Consider the following 21465-nt stretch of genomic DNA (forward strand, 5'->3'; position numbering starts at 1 on the left):
CAAAAGGTTGGCGGTTCAATTCTCACTCCCCCCACTCAGTTGTTGTGTCCTTGGGCAGGACACTTCACCCAGTGTGGCTCCACTGTTGTGTCAATGTGCATGAATGTCCTGGTGATGGTCAGAGGGGCCGTCGTATGAACATCCATATTTACTACTGGATTTGATTTTTATTTCTTCTTTCTAAATGAGTCAATTTGGTTTAAAAAATCCTAAAAATGTCCAGATGTGCTGAGAAACCAAAGAAGACCATCTTAAATAAATAAAAGCATTTTTTATTAAGAATTATGTACAAGAATATTGCCGTTTTTTTCAGGATGAGGACAGAATCTGTTCACTGAGCAGACATGTAAACGTCTGATCTGATTATCAGAAAAACTTCAGACGCCAAAAGTAAAATGTCAAAGGAAACCTTCCGATCTAAAGCTTCTCAGTTTGAGAAAAAGGAACATGTCTGAGGTTGGTTCTGAACGGATCCAGAGCTGTAGTGGTGAAGTCACAGTATCTCCTGTTGTGCTCAGGCCTCCATCTTCTCCCTCTTCTTGAAAAGCTTCATCAGCTGGTGGAACCTGTGTGCAATCTGGAACACAGAGTCCTGGTGAGTGTGCAGCTGGACGAAGATGAGGAGGATGAAGGCTGCAGGTGAGTCTACCTGTCCCGACGGCTTCTGCAGCCTCTCCGACAGAGCGGAGAAGGTCTCCCGGGACGGGCCGCTGCTCTTCAGCTCCATCAGGATGGCTCGATCTTCATCTCTGCAGGAGAACAATGGCTAAAATGATTTCCAGCAGAGCCACACATTATCCACGCGGGCTTTGTTTCTCACTCCAGACCATTTTAATACACAAATCAATCTCATTATTGATCACAGCTTGGTGCCTCTGGCAGGATTTTCCATCTGAACTCATCTTGACCAAACATGCGCTTTATTAGCGCTACAATCATCCTCATCCTCGCTTTTCACGAGTTCAAATAAACTCACTTCTGTCTTTGAAACAAATAAAAAGGTTAAATTGTCAGTTGTAAAAAACAAACAATCTCACTTGTCCTTTTTTCATTCGACCCTTTCAAAATACTAGCCTAGTGAACTCTGACTTTCCAAAATAAAAGCATCAGGTGGAGGATTTCTGGATATGAAGTGAGTCTGAATTCTCCAAAAGGACGACTTCTTAAGTTCTTCTGTTATCAGACACGGTTGTGGTTTTTTTCTCCATAAACCTGACATGTTTCGAAAAACACACAACCGTGTCTGAAAACAGAAGAAGCTATCAGTCAATACAGACGCTATGACCTTTATTGAAGTTGTGCTCTGAAGATGCTGCTGACCTGCTCCACGTCATCACCACCTCGCCCTTCTTCTTGACGACGTTGCGGGCCGACAGCCCTGCGTTTGGCTGCTCGTCCTCCATGCTGGGAGGAGACGCCTCCTTGAAGACCTCCTCCTCCTCCTCGTTCCTGGGCTTCTTGTTTTTGGACTTGTCGGTGTGCTTCTTCCGCTTCTGACCTTTCTGGTGACCTTCCCGGGCTTTCTCTGGCGAGCTGCTGGTGTCTTCTGTGACGCTGGAACTCTGGTCTCGTTCGGACCGGTTGGTCTGGTTCCTCTCTGAACCAGAGCAGAGTTGTTGCCGTGGCGCCGGGTTCTCTAGGTTTGCGGGTGTACTTCCATGGCCTTCCCTGAGAAGCGCCTGATTGGCTGAGACATTACAGGTAGCAGTGACTCCATCTGGAAGCTTCTTCTCTTCTGACACTGTTGGTTGGAGAGCTGAACTTTCCTCTGGAGGGGGGGAATCTGTTCGAGTTGGACTTTTCTGAACCTGCGGGTCTTCGGTTAGCAGATTTTCCTCTGTCAGCGTTCGGCTGAAGGTCTCGTCGGCGGTCGGCGTGGCGCCGCAGTCTGCTTGTCGAATCTTCACGATGAAGTGGTCGTTGGATCTCTCCAGCACCAGCGCCTCCATCTGGACGTCGGGCTTGAAGAGGAAAGGCGCGGCGGCTGCTTCGGAGGCGACGCTGCTGTTGGAGGCGCAGGTGGAGTTGTCGGTGTCGAGGGCGAGATGGATGTCTTGCTCGGTGGCGTCCTCGCCGTCCAGCAGGGCGTCTTCGCTGATGTGAGCGCTGAGGACGCTGTCGGGCGTGGACACGATCTGCAGGAAGCTGAGGTGGCTGTCAGACTTGAGCGGCGACGGGATGGTGAGTGACACCGCCAGGTCTTCGGCCAGGATGGAGTACGACTTGAGTGGCGCCCGGCCCTGCGACGGAACCTCGAGGAGGCAGTTGTCGTCAAACAGCGCCGGGTTCAGTCCGGCTGGATCCTTGGCTCGAGGGGACAGGACCCTGCGGGGGGAGATACTCGACCACGTGGCGATGAGCTTGGAGGGCGTGTCAAACTTGGCGGGGGACAGCAGCTTGGATGGGGACTCAAATTTGGATGGCGTGCTGATGCTGAGGAACCTTTCGCCGTCCTTCCTTGGAGTACCCAGGGACCACGTGGCGGAGTCCCCGCCCACCCCGCTGCTCTCCAGCAGGTCCGACCCCTGCAGGAGACACCTGAAGATCTCCCCCATCTGAGAGTCTCTGACCAGGTTAAAGGTCAGGCTGGAAGCCTGCTGCTCCGTCAGCAGCTGGAAGTCGGGTCTGTCGTGGGCCGAGCTCAGGTTCTTCTCTGGGTTGGAGGGAAGATTTCGCCGTGGGAGGAGCTCCAACAAACGCCCGTCTGTTGGATCATCTGTTGGATGAACATTCTCCAGTGTGTCTCCTTGAGTGATCCGGATGTCTTTCCCTCTGCTTCCAAGACCGGTTCTGTATGGAACCACGGGGCAGGACTTTGCCTGATCCGGGCCCGGGTTGGAGGAGCGCAGCTCCTTCCGCTCGGCCTGTGGCGTCTGTACGCCAGGCCGCCGGGCCTCCCTTTTGCCGCCGTCCAGAGCTCTGGCGGGTTTGCAGAGGCTCTTCAGCGCCTCCTGGATGTCCTGCAGCAGATACTCCACCTGCACGTCCACAAAGTCCCACAGCTTCTGCTTCAGGTCCACCGCCTGCTGCTCAAAGATGCGCTTCACGATGCCGTTATTCACAACTTTCCTGAACACGGAGCCAATCAGGTTCTTCAGCCGGGACTTAAGCTCCTCCCCCTGACTGCACATGTCGCCAAAATTAGCTCGGTCCACAAACTCCAAGTAGGACTTCTGGAAGTTCTCCATTACACCGCAGAAGCTCTTCTTGGGGAACGTCTTATGGAGCTTCATGTACTTCTTTCGGATCTGAGCTCGGACCGACTTGAACATCTCCATGACTTCCTCTACGGTGGAAAAGGAGGCTTTGCTCATCACGGGGGAGACGGTTTTAAAGCGGTTCCGAGGGCTATGGACCGGCCCCCCTGCTGGTTGAGGAGCTTCTCTTGAAGCGGCCTTCTTTTCTTCCGGTTTTCTTCTGGAAGCGGGACTCGGTTTGTTGAGGACCGGCGCCGTCAGCTTCGGCCTCTTGGGGGGAGAAGCGGGGGAAGCTGAAGCCGCCTCGTCGCTTTCGCTGACTATCTCCCCCTCCTCCACGTCGCTGTCGGGGCGGCTTGCCGATGGCTTCTCCAGGGGGTCTGCTGGGGAACCTGGATGCTTGTTCTCCTTGTTGACATCCAGCTTCTCGGAGCTTCCGGCAGCCGTGGAGTCGGAGAAGTCTGGAGAGTGAAGAGGAAACAAAAGCTGGCGTGAAACCACCGTTCTTCATCAACATCAGCAGGAGAAACATGTTTTCAGGAATCTTTCTACACAAATCCTTTAATCTTTACCTACAAGATGTAACGGTGAAGAAAAAAACGACGGAAACGTCTTTCCGTTTGGATTGGATGCGTTTCTTCAGAGATGCAGATCCTGAACTCACCTTTCTGGAGGCTCTTCACCAGCCCCTGTCGGTTCTGCAGGTGGACCAGGTGCTTGGCGACGCGCACGGGGCTCCTGAGGGGGCTGATGGCGTCGGGGATCCTGCTCAGGTTCCTGAGCGTCCTCATCATGGAGTCCTCGTCGTGAGGGAGGGGGGCGGAGCTGCTGGGCTCCGCTGCGGGAGTGTAGATCTTCCTGGGCGTCGTCGGCGCCTCCTCTGTGGTGCTGCTGACTTTGGAGACCGCGATGCAGCCGGTGGAGGAGGAGGGCTCTGCTGCGGCGGAGGCTGGGGCGCTGTCTGCCTGCGTCAGGACAACAATGGCGTCCGTCAGACTCAGCCCCTCCTGGGGAAGGGAGTCCAGGCTGATGGTGCTGGACACGGCCTCGGCGTCTGCAGGAGCGTCCTTCTGCTGACAGACGCTGGTGGAGGAGGTGGGGCACGGCTCCTGCTGAGGACAAGCTGCTCCGTCTTCAGTCCCGCTGGCTTCTTCAGGTGGAGCAGAACTTTCTGTCTTTGGATGAGTTTGGCTGGAGTCCAGGAGAGCGGGTGGATCAGGGAGGAGGCTTTGGTGGTCAGGAACGGCAACAGATGTCAGGCAGGAGTCTGCAGGAGGTCCAGCCTCTGCAGCTCCCTGCTCTGCTCCCTCTGAACTCCTCTCGGCAGGTTTGGAACTGAGACCTTCTCTGGACTCGCTCTGATGTGAGGCAGTTTGGTCCGAACTGTCGGCGCTGCAGTTTTTGCCCTCGTCCTTGTCGGACCGCAGCCCCACGCTCTCTGAGCTGGAGGCAGGGAGGCAATCCGCTTCTCCGCAACTTCCCAACTCGCTGCTGTCCACTTCGTCAATGACGCACATGTCTGCAAGGTCGGGCTGGCAGTTCTCCGCGTCTGGGCAGGTGTCTGCACTAAGGCAGGTGTCTGCACTAAGGCCGGTGTCAGTACTAAGGCCGGTGTCTGCACTAAGGCAGGTGTCTGCACTAAGGCAGGTGTCCGCACTAAGGCCGGTGTCTGCACTAAGGCCGGTGTCCGCACTAAGTGCGCTCTTGGGTTTCTTCATTGGGGAAATGGTCAGGTTCAGGGTTTCCATGAAGCACAGCTTCCTGTTGGGACTGTTCTCCTCCAGGTTTGGTTCTGCAGACAGTCTCTCCACAGATTTGTGTCTCCTCTCCCGTCTTTGGGTTCGGTCTTTCGGCTTTTTGTGTCGCTGTGGCTCCCTGGCGGATTCTGATGGATTGCTCCTCCTGTGTTTCCTGTTCTCTTCTTGCTGTCCTCTGTCCTCCTTCCTCTGGTGATCTTTGCGTCGATCCTCTTCTCGGCCTTCGTGTCCGGCGTGGGAACTCAACCTTTTCCACTCATGTGTGTTGGAGCGTCTGTCCTGCGCCTCGCTGCTCTTGGTCTTTCTGTGCTTGCGGCTGCAGTCGGGTTTGGCGCCGTGTTCAGGAGGCGCGGTTTTTGGTTGGTCGTGTCTTCGCTCTCGAATGCTCCCTTTGCTGCTGTCAGAGGAAGAGGCCGGTCGGCTCCAGCCAGTCCTGGAGTCGTGCCTCCGCATGGACTCTCGGTCTGGTCTGTGAGGATCTCTGGAGTTCTTGTCAGGACCTGAAGCGTCTCTGTGCCTCCGGTCAGCCAACTCGGACAGCCGCAGACCCGAATGTTGGTCGTCTTTGTTTCTGGACTTGTGCGGTTCTGATTTAGATCCTTTTTCTGAAGTCTTGTTGTCTCTTTTCAAATGGCGATGAGGAGATCCGTTAGAAGACTTGCTCTGACTTTCTGTTTTGGAAGGTGGATCCCTCAGATGATACTCCTCCTTGGAGGGTGGAGGTGGAAGAGGAGGTGGAGGAGGAAGAGATGGAAGCGGTGGAGGAAGAGGAGGAGGAAGAGATGGAAGCGGTGGAGGAGGAGGAGGAGGTCTTATAGTAGCAGCTGTTGGGACCCGACAGGAGGGATCTGGATTTTTTAAGCGCGGCTGGCAAGAATGTCGACTCCACTCTGCCCTGAAAGACAAAACGTTTTAAGAAAATCCTGAAACGTCCTGCCGTCTGCTTGGTCACAGCGAATCAAATCTTTTTTTTACTTAATAAATAAAAGTTGTCATTGTGTTGTGTAACCATCCGTCCATCTCCATAACCCAAAATATCCCTTTTAGGGTTACAGGGTTGCCAGAGCCTGTCCCGGTAGGGGGAAGAGCGGCACACCCCGGACAGGTCGCCGGTCTGTTCCGGGCCGAAGTTTTATTGTGTTTTCCCATTGTGACGAAAAAACCAAAGCAGAATTGGAACCAACCACTGATTGAGTCTCTGGATCTCTGCGTCTTTCCGCATCACTTCCAGTCTGGCTGTTCGTAGGAGTGCTGAGATGTTCTTCTTCAGTCTGTTGTTCTCCGCGCTCAGACCTGAGTTCTGACAGAAACGCGGGGAGAACGTCAGGAACCTCCGTCCTCTCAGGATCCACACATTTCCCACAGTCAAACTGCCAGCTTCTACCTTTGTTCTGAACGCATTTGGGTTTTTTTCTACACCCCACTTCCCCTCAGAATGTTGCGGTGGTCCATGTCCACCAGGATCTGCTGGTTTCCCTCAGATAAAATGGAGAGGTGGTTTTTTTCCCTTTCCTCATCAGTTCAAAGGTCAAATTCAGGTGTTTCTGAAATTGTTTTTGGGTTGTTTTCCAGCTGATGTTCCGACTTTAAAAATACCTAGAACCCAAACCACGCCAAGGATTTCAGATCCCTGTGAACACGGTAAATACTTAGCAAAGTCTTTATCTTTCAACCGTTTGAACTCTAGTGAGGCGATTCCAGAAAAATGATGGGAAAAGCTCTGAACCTCCGCAGTTACAACTCAAACTTCTCTGCAAAGTTTAGCAGAAAACTGGCAGTCTGACGTGAACGTGAAGCAGAAACCAAACGATCAGAAGAAACCTGGATCTCCATCTGCTCCAGTCTCCGCAGCAGCTCTTTGATCTGGTTCTGGGCCGCTTGGAACCTGGACTTCAGCTGCAGGAAGACATGAAAGGGAAGAAGGTCTGAAGCATCTGCCGATGGGAGATCAGTTTGGTGTTACGGTGGACTCTCACCTCCTGGTACGACGACTCTCTGCTCTGCTGCTCCTCTTTCACCAGATCTTCATACAGATCCATGGACTCTTTCAGCTCAGAGCTTCCAGCATCCCAGTTCTCTGCGAGACGCCCGGAAAACGCAGCACACTGAAACAACCAGTCTTTTCCCAACACAAAAAGAAGACGTGTAGCTTACCTGTGGTGCTGCCAGGGCCGACGTCCAGACCATCGTAGATGTCCACAGAGTCGTCACTGGCTGCAGGGACCACGGCTGCAGAACGTTCACACGGATCAGCGTTTCAGCACTAACTTTTCGTTTTGACATGAAAAACTGAGCCTGGATTTACTCTGAGGACAAACCTGAACACCACAGTGAGAGGCAGGAATGAATGCTCTTACCAGCAGCTTCCAAACTTTTCTCCATCATTTTAGAACTTTCCTGGATTTCTCTTAACTCCTGCAAAAACTACAAGAGCAAAAAATGGACATCAAAACATTTTCACAACATTTTCTATCATTGATTGATGGCAGAAAGCATTATTTCCATTTTTCACTGAGGCTAGTAATAAAACACTAAAATAAAGTATGGAATCCATTGAGCGCCTTTCCTTATGATTGTGTCTTTGTTGTGGCACCACATTGTTATTTGATCTGTTAGAAAAACGCACAGAACTGTAGCCAAAAACGTCTGAGTCTCTCAAGCCAACAGTGTTCTGTTTCAGAACAAATAATATAATCATGAGAGAGTAAAAAAAAGAAATGCGCAAAAAAACCCCCCCACCAAAGCTCAACAAAGAGACAAAAACTGTTTAACAGGAAATCTCAGCATTGCAGTAAACCAGGCATGTCCAAAGTCCGACCAAAGCAAGGCAGCCTGCAGCTTCCTTTCATCCAATTAATAGTAAGTGGCCCGCAGCAGTTTCTAAAAACTCTGGTGTATAATAATTTCTTGATAGTGAGTTTTTCACATCATGAAGAGACGAGCAATCTACGGCAACTGATATTTGAACGGTGAGAAACACTGAAATGGATGGTGATTTATTTGAAAGCCTGTTCTATGTAAAGGCATAACAGTATGGCAAGATTTTATATTAACTGTTAAGTTAAATGTAATGTTATTAACAAAGTTCAAAGGCTGAATGGTCAATCCACCACACTAACCTGCAGTAAAACTATTCACTTCAACTCAAGGACATTACACTAAAGCTCATCGAGGGACCCACTAAAAACCCGCATATTTCACGTCACTGACTTTCAGGCTAACAATGAAGATAAAATTAGGAAATCAAGTGCTTAAGTTAACCCCTCCCAAAAACACCAAACCCTCAATATGCGACATTAATCTAACACTCAACAAGCATATTTTAGTTTAACTGTCTGTTATGACTAGACCCGCTTTAACTGCCCACACCTCCGTTTCTTTTCTGTTGTGTTCAAACCTGTTTTAGCAAAAGAAAAATAACATTAATAATTATCAGTCTCGAGTTTGGAAACTGGTGTTTAGTTTCATAAACTTAGAAAAATCCAAAACAATTTAAAAACATTAAAGTACATTGGCCGTAAAAAAACAGAATTACCTGGTTTCGAGTCTTTTTTGTTTACAACTGTCGAATCGCGCCAAGACTTCATCACACAGGAAGTAACGACATTTTCCCGCGGTCTGTCACTTCCGTTTTCCCGCAGGTTTGGAACAGAGCAAATAAACTCATCAGGCCAGAACCAAGCCGTCACTGGTACCGGTGGTTCTGAAGATTTCGAGCTTCTCTAGAAGCTCGCATCTTTACCCGACCAACCGGAAACAAAAAAACAGAGTAAACAAACAAGCAAACCCGAAGCGAGCGCTTGAGCGACTGGTCTCGCGCTGGCTAGCTTGCGCGGCTGTCCTCTACGTCATAAACAGGTGACGGGAAGGGGTGGGCAGGCTCGACCCGGAAACAGTTCGGCTTCACAAACACACGCGCACACGTGGATGAGAAACTTACCAGAACGTGCTGTTGAAGCTCGTGATGATAATATTAATTCTCCTGGCTGGTCCGCATATTTAGACGTGAGGCGCGCGCCGTCCGGTTTTTACTCGAGCTTAGTGGCGCGTGAGCCACAGGTTAGTGGAGGATGGAGAATCTGGAGGTGAGCCTGTCATGCCTGGGCTTCATCTGCAGACATGCCGACAAGAGCCAGCGTGAGCTCAAACACCTCCTGTCCAAGCAGGTAAAAAGCGCGAGCGTTCAACTACTAGCAGGTACTTTCATGTCAAGCTGTATCTGCACAGTTACCCAGTATTCAAAAACGTTTCAGCAATCAATCTGTTTTAATTATGTATTTAAAAGCCACATTAAAGTGGATTTAGATTACAAAAATAAAGAAAAAACACCTTAAACTTAAAGCAATTTATGTATATTCCTGAACTAAACACTCAAATTACACTGGGGACTGGAAAATGTAGATACTATGTGTATTAAAAGCTAAACTAAACATTTGTTTTTAAGTATTTAAAGTTTTGTTGCATTATGATTATTAGTCACACTCTGAAGTGATACTAATTTTCCAACAGTACACCGGAACGTTTACAAACCAAAAAAGTCACACTTACAATAGAATTCATCATTATCCCTGACAAATGTGAGTAAAATAGAAATAACAATATAAATATGAAAAAGAAGTCTAAAGAGGAAGAGTACTGAATTCAGAGATTATATTTTGACTGGTTAAGGCAAAGAAATGGGATTTAAGATGTGGAATAACTGAATTATCTTATGTTAAAAATGATTTTTGTCCTAATCACTAAAATCTACAATCCCAGTAATATTTTAGTGAGACTGAAATCTGTTTTAATCTGATAATCATCTCCATTCCAAGAACACAAGATTCTTTAAATTTTGTTCTTTCAGATTCTTTGTTAGCGGTGTTAAAAAATGTGATACTTTGAACAGATTTTAGTAACTTTTTGGTCTTTTTTTAATATATATTTTCTTATTTATTGTTTAATCTGCAAACGTTTGTGTGTACAGACTGGGCCAGCAACTGTTGACTTTCTGTACAATTTGGTCCAAAAAGAAAATTTTGGTTCACACTTTTGTTTGGGTTACGTATACAAGTTGTGTATTGCAAAACAACAGCAACAAAATAAAAATTCAGAAAAAAAACTTTTTCAATTTGCTGATAAAGCAAGTTGCAATGAAGACGAGCCTCTCAGTAAAAAAAAAACAAAAAGTAAATAAGAAATCTTTCCTAAATCAGTTTTCAGTTGTAAAAGGGTAGAGAACCTCTGCGAACAGGATGTTCATGTTTGGTGGAGGATAACAACTCCTTTGTCCCCCCCCCATTAGATATGGAACCACGACGACAGACGGTGTATTCTGGAGTGCTTGGCTCAGCTCCTCCTGGAGAAGGAGCACACTTTGCTGATTGCTCGCCACCTGAGACCTCTGGTTTTGGACCTGTTGGAGCGCAGCGCTCAGCAGGTCAGAGCCGGGGGCCGGATCAACCATGACCTCCATGAACGCCTCTGTGTGGCCCTCAGCAGACTGCTGGGTATCTGCCCTGACGCGCACCTGTAAGCCGACTCTCCTCTGTGATCTGCCTCGTTCCGGTTGACTGGAGTCTAACTGCTTTGTCTGTCAAGGTTTGCTTTGAGGTACTTCAGCAGCGCCCCCCCAGTGTTTCAGAGGCTCTTCTTCACCAACGAGGAGGCATCAGCTGTCCAGTATGGCCCCAGGAGGATGAAGCTGCGAGACCTGATGGGCGCCACTCTGCGTTTCCTTCAGAGCGACTGTGCTAGATTTGCATCGCTGTGGGACTGGAGTCCCTGTGTGTCCCAGCTTCAGACCAGCGACGCCATGGTTCGAGGGTACGCAGCTGTGGCGTACTCCTGACACGCTCTTTCAGGCTTTACATGCTTCTTTACACACTTTGTCAGGAAACATTTTCTGAAATCTGACTGTAAAGAGATGCTGCCGGTTCATACTCAGTTTTCCAGACATTCAGAAAGATTCAGTAAGAGTGCAAAACGGATCTTTTTGGGTTTGACTTGCTTTCAATCTGCAAACTGAAAGTGTTCTTGAAAATCAGTCAATGACACCGTTTTCTGGCACGCAAACATGCTTTTTACATGCGTCTTTAAATGCATCTTTACATCCTTTTTACATGCATCTTTATATTCGTATTTACATGCTTTTACATGCATCTTTAAATGCGTCTTTACATATCTTTACATGCTTTTTACATGCCTTTACTTCCATCTTTACATCCTTTTTACACGCATGTTTACATGCTTTTTACATGCATTTACACACGTCTTTACACGCATCTTTACATGCTTTTAACATTTTTTTTAAATGCTTTTACATGCCTTTACACACATCTTTAAATGCAACTTTACATGCTTGTTACATGTGTCTTTACATGGATCTTTACATGTCTTGTATATAATTTTCCACATAGCAATCTATTGTTTATTTGTGTGTATTATGCATTTTTTTTTCCAGGTACACTGCACAGTGTTTAGCACTCGTATGTCACATGACTGATAACCAAAAGATGATTTTCCTGAGGAAGCTGCTGACGAACGAGGAGATCCTGCACATGAAAATGCAGTAAGTGGTTCTTTTATCTCTTTCAGTTTATTATTTTATAAGCTGCTTACACTGTGGGGTGAGAGGAAAGTAAGTTCATCTGTGCTGTATGTCATGTGTATGCAGCATATTTCACAAAAAAGCAGACTCTGACTTTTTTTCGTATGAAATCCATCGTCGTGTGTAGCTGTGCTCTCAGCACCAAGCCCTCCTTTCCAGCAGATTTCTGAGTTCTTCTTGCTGACCTTTTGTTTTAGAGCTTTGGAGGAGAGTCGGCACATGGAGACAGAGAAGGCCCTGGTGCTGGCCAATCAGAGCTCTGTCTTGTGGCACCAGAATGCGGCCAATAAGTTCACCAGAGGTCAGGTGGTATCAGAGGACCTTTCCCCAAATGTGGTAGCAGTTTGTGGTGTCGTGCTTCCCACAGTCACCCCCAGACAGACCAATCAGGTGAGGCGTGTCACAAAAGCTCTGGTTTTGTGATTCTCTCCATGCTTGATGTTGTTGTTTGTTCCTTTCAGCCGAACCCAAAGAACCTGGTGCTGGTGGGCTCAACCTGCCGGGACCTGAGGAGACTGGCTCTGGCTGTGGCCTCGCAGAAACCGGTGCTCCTCGAGGGCCCCATCGGGTGCGGTAAAACTGCCTTGGTGGAGTTCCTGGCTGCCGCCACGGGACACTGGAAGGCTTCAGAGATCATGAAGGTGCAGCTTGGAGATCAGACGGACAGCAAGGTGAGCAGTGTGGCGGGAGCCAGACGGGAACCATGCAGAGTTTTAAAATTAACATATTTATTTAGTTTGAGAAAGAAGAGAAATACGGAGTCAGTCAGTGCTCTACGCAAATCGACTCACATTCAGTCCAGTTTAGACAAAACGACTTTTTAAAAGCAGTTTTTTTTTATGAAAGCAACGGTCTTGGAGACCATGTTGTGTTGTAGTGAAGCATTATATGTCTTTAAATGTCCAAAAAAACTGACCAGAGAGCTACATTTACTACAGTACAAAACCTTTTTGGCAACATTCATTGTGACATGACAAACATTTTGGCATATTTATGTTTTTCCGCTTCCTCAGTAAATCAGTAAAACACTTCTGCCTTTTAAAATAAAGTCAAACTAGACTCCTACTCTTTGTCTGCTCAACTGTTACGGCTTGTAAAGCACACATTTGATTTGTTGGGTGGTGCCACGTATGATGGCTTAATAAAGAGTGTTTGACTTCTGCATAAAAGCATTTACAAAAGGAAAAGGCTCCCAACATCAATCCCTGCAGATCTCCAGAAGTGACTCTGAAAGTCAAAATCCTTCAAACAATCCGGGTTTGTGGGACTCTGAGGTTTCTCTCGTCTGTTTTCCCGTTTCCCAGATGCTGCTGGGGATGTATCGCTGCACTGACGTTCCCGGGAAGTTTGTGTGGCAGCCCGGAACGTTGACGCAGGCTGTGGCCAAAGGCCAGTGGATTCTGCTGGAGGACATTGACCATGCACCTTTGGATGTTGTACGTTTCAGAGATCCTGGGCACTCTTTCTTTTAAAAAGATAACATTTTATTTGATCGTGTTTTAAAAAACGTTTGCAAAGGTTTCTGTGCTGCTGCCGTTGATGGAGAGTAAAAAGCTGCTGATTCCTGGACGAGATGACTGCATTGATGTTGCTCCTGGATTTCAGTTTTTTGCGACAAGAAGGTACAAATAAACGTCAACAGCAGAGTTTATACTTTTCTTTCACTACTAAAACTAAACATAACATGATTATAATGTTTATGTAGTCAACTTTAGTGTTTTAGTGTCTACAACAACCAGAGAAACTCGTTTTTAAAATAAAACATTTCTCCACTTTGTTCTTCAGACGCCTTTTCTTTTCATTACTAAAACGATAATAAATGTTTAAAATATAAAATTAAAACGTATTGCAGTTATACCTAACAAATCTACACGGATCATTTTTATTCTATTTTGAGTGCAGATTATGTAGGCGGAGCTTCACTGGAGCATCTTTGATCTGTAGAATTGTCCACCGTCTTCATCAAAGCTGCGTCCAGCTTTCCTCAAAGGTTTCCAACAGGAAGTCTTGCTCGTGTCCCACAGGTTGTGCTTCAGTGGAGGAAGCTGGCACAGGCCGCAGAACTCCCATGCTGCTTTGCTGGACAAGTACTGGACCAAGCTGCAGATGGGAAACATGACACGAGAGGAGCTGAAGAAAGTGAGGAGGGCTTCTGCCTCTAGCTTAGATTTGCTGCTTTTTATTTGTCATTTACTGCTGAATTGTTTCCAAAACCCTCTTGAGTCGACGTGGTTGTTCTGTGTTAAGGTTCTGGTCAGCAGGTATCCAGGACTGAGCGTGGTGTCAGATCGTCTGTTGGACATCTACTGTCAGCTGACCGGGGACAAACACTCTGACCCGAACACCAACGACCTCCTGAGTCCGGACGACGACGACCCTCCTGCAGAAGACAGAGTCTCGCCTCTGGAGGGGAGAGCTCTGTCCCTGAGGTCAGACTCTGCTCTACCAGACGGTTGACGTCCATTAACGTGAAATCCCATCCTGTGTCCTTCTTCTCAAGTTAATCCAGAGCAACAGACCCATCCAGGAGACTCTACATTTCTTCTTCCAGATTACAATCCTGATTTCTCCTCTTTTGTGGATGTTTTTTGCGCAGGGACCTTCTGAAGTGGTGCGAGCGCATCAGTGTCGGCTTTGACAACACATCCTCAGCTACAGCACAGCACGTCTTCCTGGAGGTTTGTGCCTTTCCTTCACTTAACAGACAGAAATTCATTTATGTTTCTAAAAACCAATCAAGAGCCTGAGGGTTGTCTGAGGTGTCCATCCTTTAACAATTGTGTTTGTTTATGTGTAGTTGTTAATTGATGGGTTCAAGTCTTTAAGGTGAAAGCTGTTTGTACACAGTAATTGTTGGTTTTTTCAACCCTTTATGCAAGAAATTAACCAGTTTGGTTTGATTTATTAACAATTTTCAATTTAAAAATAAATAAAATCGATTACTGACAGCCAAACAGAACAGTGTCATCTGCACAAAATACATTCACTTGTATCGTAAAAATTGACCAAAACCCTTTTCAAAGCAGTAAAATGATAGGAGTCCTAAAACTAAACCCTGAGATACTCCCTGATCTAATGACTGTAAGGTCAGTTTGACATTCACATAGAAATGTTTTGGACTGCTCACATTTAACTTAAAATGTTCCATGCATGTGATTGTTTAGTAAAACCCACCTGAACTCCAGATTCCCATTTGAAAGATGCAGCTGCATTTCACAGCAATTCTGTAGGAGTTCTGTCAGAATGAAGGCTGTGAGTCAAATATACACCTCATCCAAGTTTAGTTTCCATTCATAATTCTTCCAGTAGCAGGAAAAGTACTAAAAAGGTTCAAGTCCAGGTGACCTTTTGTGCTATGGAACCATTCTGGATTGATGAGGTTCTTTACAGATGCCAATATTCCAGTAGTTTTTTTTAAAGAATGCTCTTGTATATTTCCAGCATCTACCACTGACTTGTCCAAGAAACATAACCTGAACATGTTTTGATGCTTCACATATGCAGAGACATATACACAAATGCAGGATTCAGCTCATAGAAATATGATTTCCATCTGATCCGTTAGAACTCCACAAAATTAATGTTGCATTCCCCCACAATGCATCACAATCTATGCAATTTAACAGAAATACTATGTTTATGTTGAATAGTGCTAGTTTATTTTGAAATATCCTGCTGATCCGGAGTTATTTTTCCGTGTGAAACAGATTTCCCATGTTTGAAATGTGTCTCTTTGTTTCAACTATTCTCAGAATTTCAGCCTTTTTGATGCAACATGTTTTTCCTTCGTCAGGCTCTCGACTGCTTCACTGCCATGCTGTCTTCTTCCAGCAGCCGGCTGCGATTGGCTGAAATCATTGGAAGTAAACTCAACATCTCCAAAGAGAAGGTTGGAGAGTGTTCAGGCTTTCTTCTGCAGAAGATGCTTGGATCTTCCTGCTCTGACCGCTTGGTTTGCCCTGCAGGCGCAGCACTTCTGTCAGATGTACCGGCCCGACGTCCGCCTCGGCGAGCTGCAGGCCTGCGTGGGCAGGGCCACTCTGCAGAGAAAGCAGGCCGAGGCCGTGATGCTGACGCAGTAAGTGGGACGCCCTGTTCACCTCCGCCGTCAGCTCGATGCTGTCCCACTGACACCCCCTGATGAGCAAACACCCTATTGATTGTAATTGCAAACTAACTCGTCTAATGGCTCGGGTGTCCGGCCGCGTCCAAATATTCCCATTCATCCCCTGGAAGGCGAAATGACGAGGTGACGACCTTTGTCCTGGAAAACAGATGCTTTTCAGCCTCATGGAGCCACAGTTTAATGAAGCAGTATGTTCCTGTGGGTGGAATTGATCTGTTTTAGCGATTCAAGTGATTTCTGACAAACACAGACAGTGGGGAGGGGTGTCATTTGGGGTGTTCTTCATCCTTTTATTACTTTTTCTTTATTAGGGACTTCTCTGTAATTTAGCTGTTCATCATTATTTTGTGAACAAATGCACCTTCCAGGAGATTTTTTTATCTTTTTGTATTATTGTCTATTTGCTCACTTCTGTCAATTCTTTTAAATTATTCAGTCAGTTCATTATGTTGATGACAAATGTACCTGCATACATGTTTATGTTTGCACATAATTAGAAGAAAACGTTCAAAATTGTAGCAGTGAGCGGCGTTGTATGACCTGCAGTAACTACCCGCCCCACCCTCGCCGCCTTCTTTGACCCTCCCTCATTGGCTGAGCGGGTGCTGCACACCTCTTACCCCCCACCCTCCCGTCTCTGCCACCCTGGACATGTTGAAACTCTCTTCAATATAGCAGCTGGACTGTTGGTTTTATCTCCATAGCAACCATTGTATATTTGGTCGCCTGGGGTTGACCAACAGGTCTGTCATTTTTAGAAGAATTGGCAAAATAACATTTTTTGGTTTCTTGTTAACCACATTCCTAATATGGGCATATCGTTCCATTCACCGTGAGCCATCAATTCATATGTTACAAATGATGTTCTGGTAAAAATGTGTGAAATTTCCCAAAAATTGGCGTCAAGTCGTAGGTCCTGTTTCCATCCCATAATAATTTCAACTCTTTCTTTGAATGTCCCGGACACATTTGTTTTAGTCTCATTTTTTGAGCCCCAAAGAGATTAGGACCTCATTCTTTTTCTTTTCAACGTTTTCTCCTGCTGTGTTGTCGTCATTTTTTTGGGTAGGCATCATCTACTTTGCCCCGAATTTGTTTACACCGCGTTATGAGCAGTGTTGCCAGATTGGGCGGTTTTGGTTCTAAATTTGCGGGTAAAATCGGCTTTGGGCGGGTATGCATAATTTGGGCGGTTTTAGGGTCTGTTAGGCGGGTTTTTCCCCCTCATTAATATATAATAGCGGACTACGTTAGGCTGGGTGGCTGTTGAGGTCTTATGTTCTGAAGCTCCGTGAACGCACCAGGTAGAGACGCTTAATGGGTTCTGTCATCTAACCTGTTGTTGGGGGTTTGCCGCCCCGCCCCTCCTCTTAGAAATTGCATTCTTTAAAGCTGACACCCCGGTCGCGTGTGGGCGGAGCTACGAGCTAACGTTATGGTCTGATCGCTGCATGTCTGTGTTTATCAGTGCATGGTGGACACGCAGAATGTGGAGAGATCAGGTCTATTATTTTGAAGAGTTCTACTTGGTAATCATGTTTACAAGTTTGAGTTCAGAAAATCATCCCAGAGAAAGTCTCTGCTTCAACTCCCGCAGGGAAAGCTGCGTCTGAATCTGACGCCCGTGTTTTCACCTCTCTGACAGAGTTTGAAGCCAAAGCCCCTCCTCCGCCTCTCTACCTGCTTTTCCTCTCCACCTGTTCACCTGTTCACCTGTTCATATCCTCTTTAGCTCAGAGTTGTTTTCCCCCGCGCTCCTCCAGTGTGTCCAACACAGAGAGCGCTAAATACGGTCATCATAGCAGCAGGTTGACACGGTAGTAGTCGGGGCGCATTGGCGCAAGCGCAGCACAAGGATGGAAGAGGTTATACATAGGTTATAGCGGGTTAAGAAAATGAATGGAAGAAGGCCGGTCCGCTGAAGAAATATTCAATACTTTACTCCTTTTATTAACAGTCTGAACTATCTTTGATTTTGAAAAATGTTTTAGTTTGAATAATCACCCTATCGGGTACTTAATCAGTCCAGTAGGGGAAAAAAATCTACTAAAGCTGTATATTGTTGTTTCTCCCAGTCATAGATAGATAGATAGATAGATATGTTTGAGCTTTTTGACTGGACAGGTAGCTGTGAAAAAGCCAGTCGAGTAATATCCCCTCTCTACATCTGTGATTTGTGAATGTGTAATTCATTTGACTTGATCTTATTTGCCCCCCCCTGTGACTCTATCTGGCAACACTGGTTATGAGGTGTGTGTACATTTTGGGGCGTCTGTCGGTGTGTGTCGGGGTCACATTTTCACTCAAAGACGCAGTAAGAAAGCAGAATCATTTAAATGATTCGGTCCTTGCGGTCCTCTGCAGCTCCTTGCTTTGCAGCTTAGCAATTTTTTGAGCTTGGAGTTTGGTGACCAAAAGCTCCAGACTAACGTTGTCTTCCATCCTCTGAAGGCACAGAGAGACATTTGCTGCCACGCGGGGCTCCTCGGTTCTGCTGGAGCAGCTGGCGGTGTGTGTGGCCAAAGGAGAGCCCGTTCTCCTGGTGGGGGAGACTGGAACTGGGAAGACCTCCACCGTGCAGCACCTGGCTAGAATAACAGGCAGGAGCAGGAGTTTCTCCAGAGGAGATCCTGTGGAGAAACTTGCAACTTACGACTTCCTTTCCACACGCAGGTCACAGACTTCGAGTCGTCAACATGAACCAGCAAAGCGACACGGCCGACCTTCTAGGAGGGTGAGCTGCCCAAGTCGTCTGTGCAGAAAATGGATAAAAAGCTTCATTCTGAAAGCGAGTTGTTCTGCAGGTACAAGCCAGTGGACCACAAACAGCTCCTGCTCCCTCTGCGCGAGGCTTTCGAGGACCTGTTCTCTCAGACCTACTCCAGGAAGCAGAACCTGACCTTCCTGGGTCACGTGCAGACCTGCTTCAGAGGGAAGCGCTGGCAGGACCTGCTCAAGCTCATGGACCACGTCTGCAAGTCTGCTCTAACAAAAGGACTACAGGAGAAGTGCAACGGTATTCCGGAGGATTCTCAGAACGCCACTTCTGTTGCTGCAGAACAAACCCTGAGCTTTTCCTCTGCTCTGGCTTTTAGCTGCTTCCCTGCAGGAACAGTGGGAGGCGCTCTCTTCCAGACTTAGTCAGACCCAGCAGCAGATCCGAACCTGTGAGACCGCCATGGTGTTTGCTTTCGTGGAGGTAAGTTTCTCAGGAGGAACGGACCTTTGTGCCGCGCAGCAGTGCTGCAGGTATTACCTATGCGCGGTTCACAGGGAACGCTGGCTCAGGCGGTGAAGAAAGGCCACTGGATCCTGCTGGATGAGATCAACCTGGCAGCAGCAGAGACGCTGGAGTGTCTGAGTGGACTGTTGGAGGGCAGCGCCGGCTCTCTGGTGCTTCTGGACCGAGGAGACACAGGTGAGGACCAGCACCGGCCCGGACTGAAGACTGATCAGTTTGGATGTTCAACAAATGAATTCCAACATTTTCATCGTATTTCGATTTTTGCCTAAAAAACGGCATAACCATAATTAAAAGACCACTGGGAATTGGAGTGGGTCTATAAACCATCAGAGCTAAAAGTGTGAATATTTAGAGTATTTTTTGGGGGGGATTTTGTTATTAATATACCTTATTTCTGTTGAAACCAAGCCTGTTTTGTTTTTTTCTACAGAGCCTCTGGTTCGCCACCCGGACTTCCGGCTGTTTGGCTGCATGAACCCAGCGACTGATGTGGGAAAGAGGAACCTCCCTCTGGGTCTTAGAAACCGGTTAGAACAGCGAGACGCAGACATTGTTCTATTGTTCTTGATTGAATTTTATTTAAGATTTTTTAAATAATGAAATCTGACTGATAACTGTTTTTATACATTTAAAACTACTTTAACATTTCCAAAAATGTGACCTCCTCAGGCTCACTGAGTTCTATGTGGAGGAGCTGGAGAACGAAGGAGACCTGCGCATCCTGGTTTCAGATTACCTCAAAGGGCTGAACCCACCCAAGAATGTGGTCACCGGTGTCATCAGGTTGGCTGACTTCAGTCATATTCATTCAAAATATTCTCATTTGTTAAAAACAAATGTCTTGTTGCAATTAGTCATGGTGTTCCACAAGGCTTTGTTCTTGAACTGATTCTTTTTATGTTTTAATCCTCATTTAAGTAAATTCTCATTTTTTTTTGACTGACCTAGTTTTTTTTGTAGTGTTGATGACAAAGGAGCACTACATTTATGAAGTTTAAATGTTTTCTGTCCCTTTTCTCTTCCTCCTGTGTGTTCGCTGTAGTTCAATCCTTCAGACTCTGAACTTGTGTCTTTTCTCTGGCCATTTCTTTCTTTCTTTTTATTTATTTATTTTTTTTGCAGCTTTTACCTGAACGTGCGAAAGGAGGCCAACAGCAGTCTGGTGGATGGTACGGGTCACCGGCCTCACTACAGCCTCCGTACTCTGTGTAGGGCCCTGAAGTATGTGGCGGGAAACCCCTGTCAGAGCGTGCAGCGCTCGCTCTATGAGGTAACGTTGGAATCCACCTATGGAGACACCTTTACTTGATTAACTTCATACGTGTTTTATTTCCTTTTTTTAAAGCAGCTGTCTTGCATTTCCTATTAAGCAAAAATGTATTTTTGTTGTTTTGAGCCATTTCTTATTTTTCTCGGTTAATTAAGGATAATTAGTTGTAAAGCAGTTAGACATCACTTCAGTGTTTTAAATAAAGCGTCTTTTAGGCTCAACCTTTTTATTGTATTTTTCTTTTTTCATTTCTTTTCTGATGCTTCAGCTAAATGAGCACATAGCCCATAGTTAATGTTCGTTCTGTTATCAGGTTCTGCTTAATCGTTTTTTTTTTTGCTTGCATTCCAAACGAGAGAAGAGAAATTCCTCCCAGTGTTTGTGTATTTCTACAGAAGAGGCTCGATGGTTTTGTCATCTAGTTGCTTGTGTCTGTGTGACCATCAGGGTTTCTGCCTGAGCTTCCTGACCCAACTGGACAGAAGCTCCCACCCCAGGGTCCAGAAGCTGGTCTGTCAGCACATCCTGATGGGAAACACCAAATGCTTCAAACAGGTGAGACTGTCGTGGCCTCAAAGAAGGGTTTCCCTCCTTAAAGACGTTCAGTGATGAACAAAAGCTGAAAGGCAGCATTCATTTTGGTAAACCTACAGACATTTTTGAGTGACATGAACTGTTTCACATTTTGGCTAAAACTGAGACTTATGAAGCTGTTCATTAGAATGAGTGTGAAATGTAAAAACGTGTTTGATATTCCTCCAACTAAACAAAAAACCATAAGTTCAGATCTGAAATGGATGTCTTGCCTTGCTCAGCCCATCCCTGCCCCCGCCGGCCGGCCCAGCGTGCCCATCGAGGGTTACTGGGTGTCTCAGGGTGAAATGGAGCCAGCTCTGGACCCGAGCTACATCCTGACCGCCTCGGTGAAGCTCAACCTACGCGACCTGGCCCGAGTGGTCTCAGCGGGGTAAGAGTTACCCCCCCTCTGAGTGACCCATTCTTTCTTGCTAATCTGGATTATTGTGGAGGAGGAGGAGGAGGAAGAGGAGGAGTCTATCCTCATGCAGCCAAAATCAATGCTGAACTGCACTGAGTTCAGCCTGCAGAGTTATGGCGACGGTTCAGGTCAGACAGTCATGGTCAAGCCCAGAGGGCCGGCCCGCTCCTCTGTGGTTCAGGACAGTGAGTCATCTACATTCAAACATCCTTTCCAGCATGTTATAGCTGTAAGGAAGAGACCTGTAAGTATGTAACTAACGACGAAACCCGAGACGAGTGCAGG

At 46.8% G+C, this 21465-nt stretch overlaps 2 protein-coding genes across 6 annotated transcripts in view; one reads left to right on the forward strand and one right to left on the reverse strand.

The window, feature by feature from the left end:
* Positions 1-251: 251 nt before the first annotated feature.
* Positions 252-9026, reverse strand: casp8ap2 (caspase 8 associated protein 2). 4 transcript variants are annotated; one of them, XM_078942749.1, is made up of 10 exons: positions 8895-9026; positions 7312-7378; positions 7109-7183; positions 6931-7031; positions 6776-6850; positions 6139-6254; positions 3862-5849; positions 1321-3658; positions 650-749; positions 252-577 (listed from the first exon to the last, which is right to left on the reverse strand). In XM_078942749.1, exons 2-10 carry the CDS (start codon positions 7337-7339, stop codon positions 515-517), a joined length of 4884 nt encoding a protein of 1627 aa, XP_078798875.1. In that variant the 5' UTR covers positions 7340-7378; positions 8895-9026; the 3' UTR covers positions 252-514. The 4 variants fall into 4 exon arrangements, with proteins under 4 accessions (XP_078798875.1, XP_023808706.1, XP_011490353.1 ...); XM_023952938.2 differs by having other exon boundaries at positions 7273-7378; XM_011492051.3 differs by lacking the exon at positions 8895-9026 and adding an exon at positions 8490-8852.
* Positions 8899-21465, forward strand: part of mdn1 (midasin AAA ATPase 1) — a 55971-nt gene continuing 43404 nt past the window's right edge. The window contains exons 1-23 of one of the 2 annotated variants that reach the window (XM_078942748.1): positions 8899-9039; positions 10239-10465; positions 10535-10759; positions 11397-11504; positions 11741-11933; positions 12005-12214; positions 12848-12979; positions 13062-13165; positions 13568-13682; positions 13791-13972; positions 14140-14221; positions 15337-15432; positions 15509-15621; positions 18121-18269; positions 18343-18403; positions 18474-18685; positions 18765-18868; positions 18943-19087; positions 19344-19440; positions 19583-19696; positions 20036-20183; positions 20631-20738; positions 20999-21150. In XM_078942748.1, coding sequence (XP_078798874.1) covers positions 9025-9039; positions 10239-10465; positions 10535-10759; positions 11397-11504; positions 11741-11933; positions 12005-12214; positions 12848-12979; positions 13062-13165; positions 13568-13682; positions 13791-13972; positions 14140-14221; positions 15337-15432; positions 15509-15621; positions 18121-18269; positions 18343-18403; positions 18474-18685; positions 18765-18868; positions 18943-19087; positions 19344-19440; positions 19583-19696; positions 20036-20183; positions 20631-20738; positions 20999-21150 — 3092 coding nt within the window. In that variant the 5' untranslated portion in view covers positions 8899-9024. Of the gene's footprint in view, positions 9121-10238; positions 10466-10534; positions 10760-11396; positions 11505-11740; positions 11934-12004; positions 12215-12847; positions 12980-13061; positions 13166-13567; positions 13683-13790; positions 13973-14139; positions 14222-15336; positions 15433-15508; positions 15622-18120; positions 18270-18342; positions 18404-18473; positions 18686-18764; positions 18869-18942; positions 19088-19343; positions 19441-19582; positions 19697-20035; positions 20184-20630; positions 20739-20998; positions 21151-21465 lie in introns of both variants that reach the window. The other variant, XM_011492147.4, reaches the window with a different exon arrangement.

This window comes from Oryzias latipes, chromosome 24 (assembly GCF_053564925.1).
Source record: "Oryzias latipes strain Hd-rR chromosome 24, Olatipes_Hd-rR_3.1".
NCBI lineage: Eukaryota > Metazoa > Chordata > Actinopteri > Beloniformes > Adrianichthyidae > Oryzias > Oryzias latipes.

Bases quoted from the DNA above. Each gene is read 5' to 3' on its own strand.
- casp8ap2 (XM_023952938.2), bottom strand. From the start codon at position 7,339: ATGATGGAGAAAAGTTTGGAAGCTGCTGGTAAGAGCATTCATTCCTGC. The intron at 5,850-6,138 runs GTTGGTTCCAAT...TTTGTCTTTCAG, and splicing joins ATCCAGAGACTCAATCAGTG to GGCAGAGTGGAGTCGACATT. The intron at 578-649 runs GTAGACTCACCT...TCTGTGTTCCAG, and splicing joins TGCAGAAGCCGTCGGGACAG to ATTGCACACAGGTTCCACCA.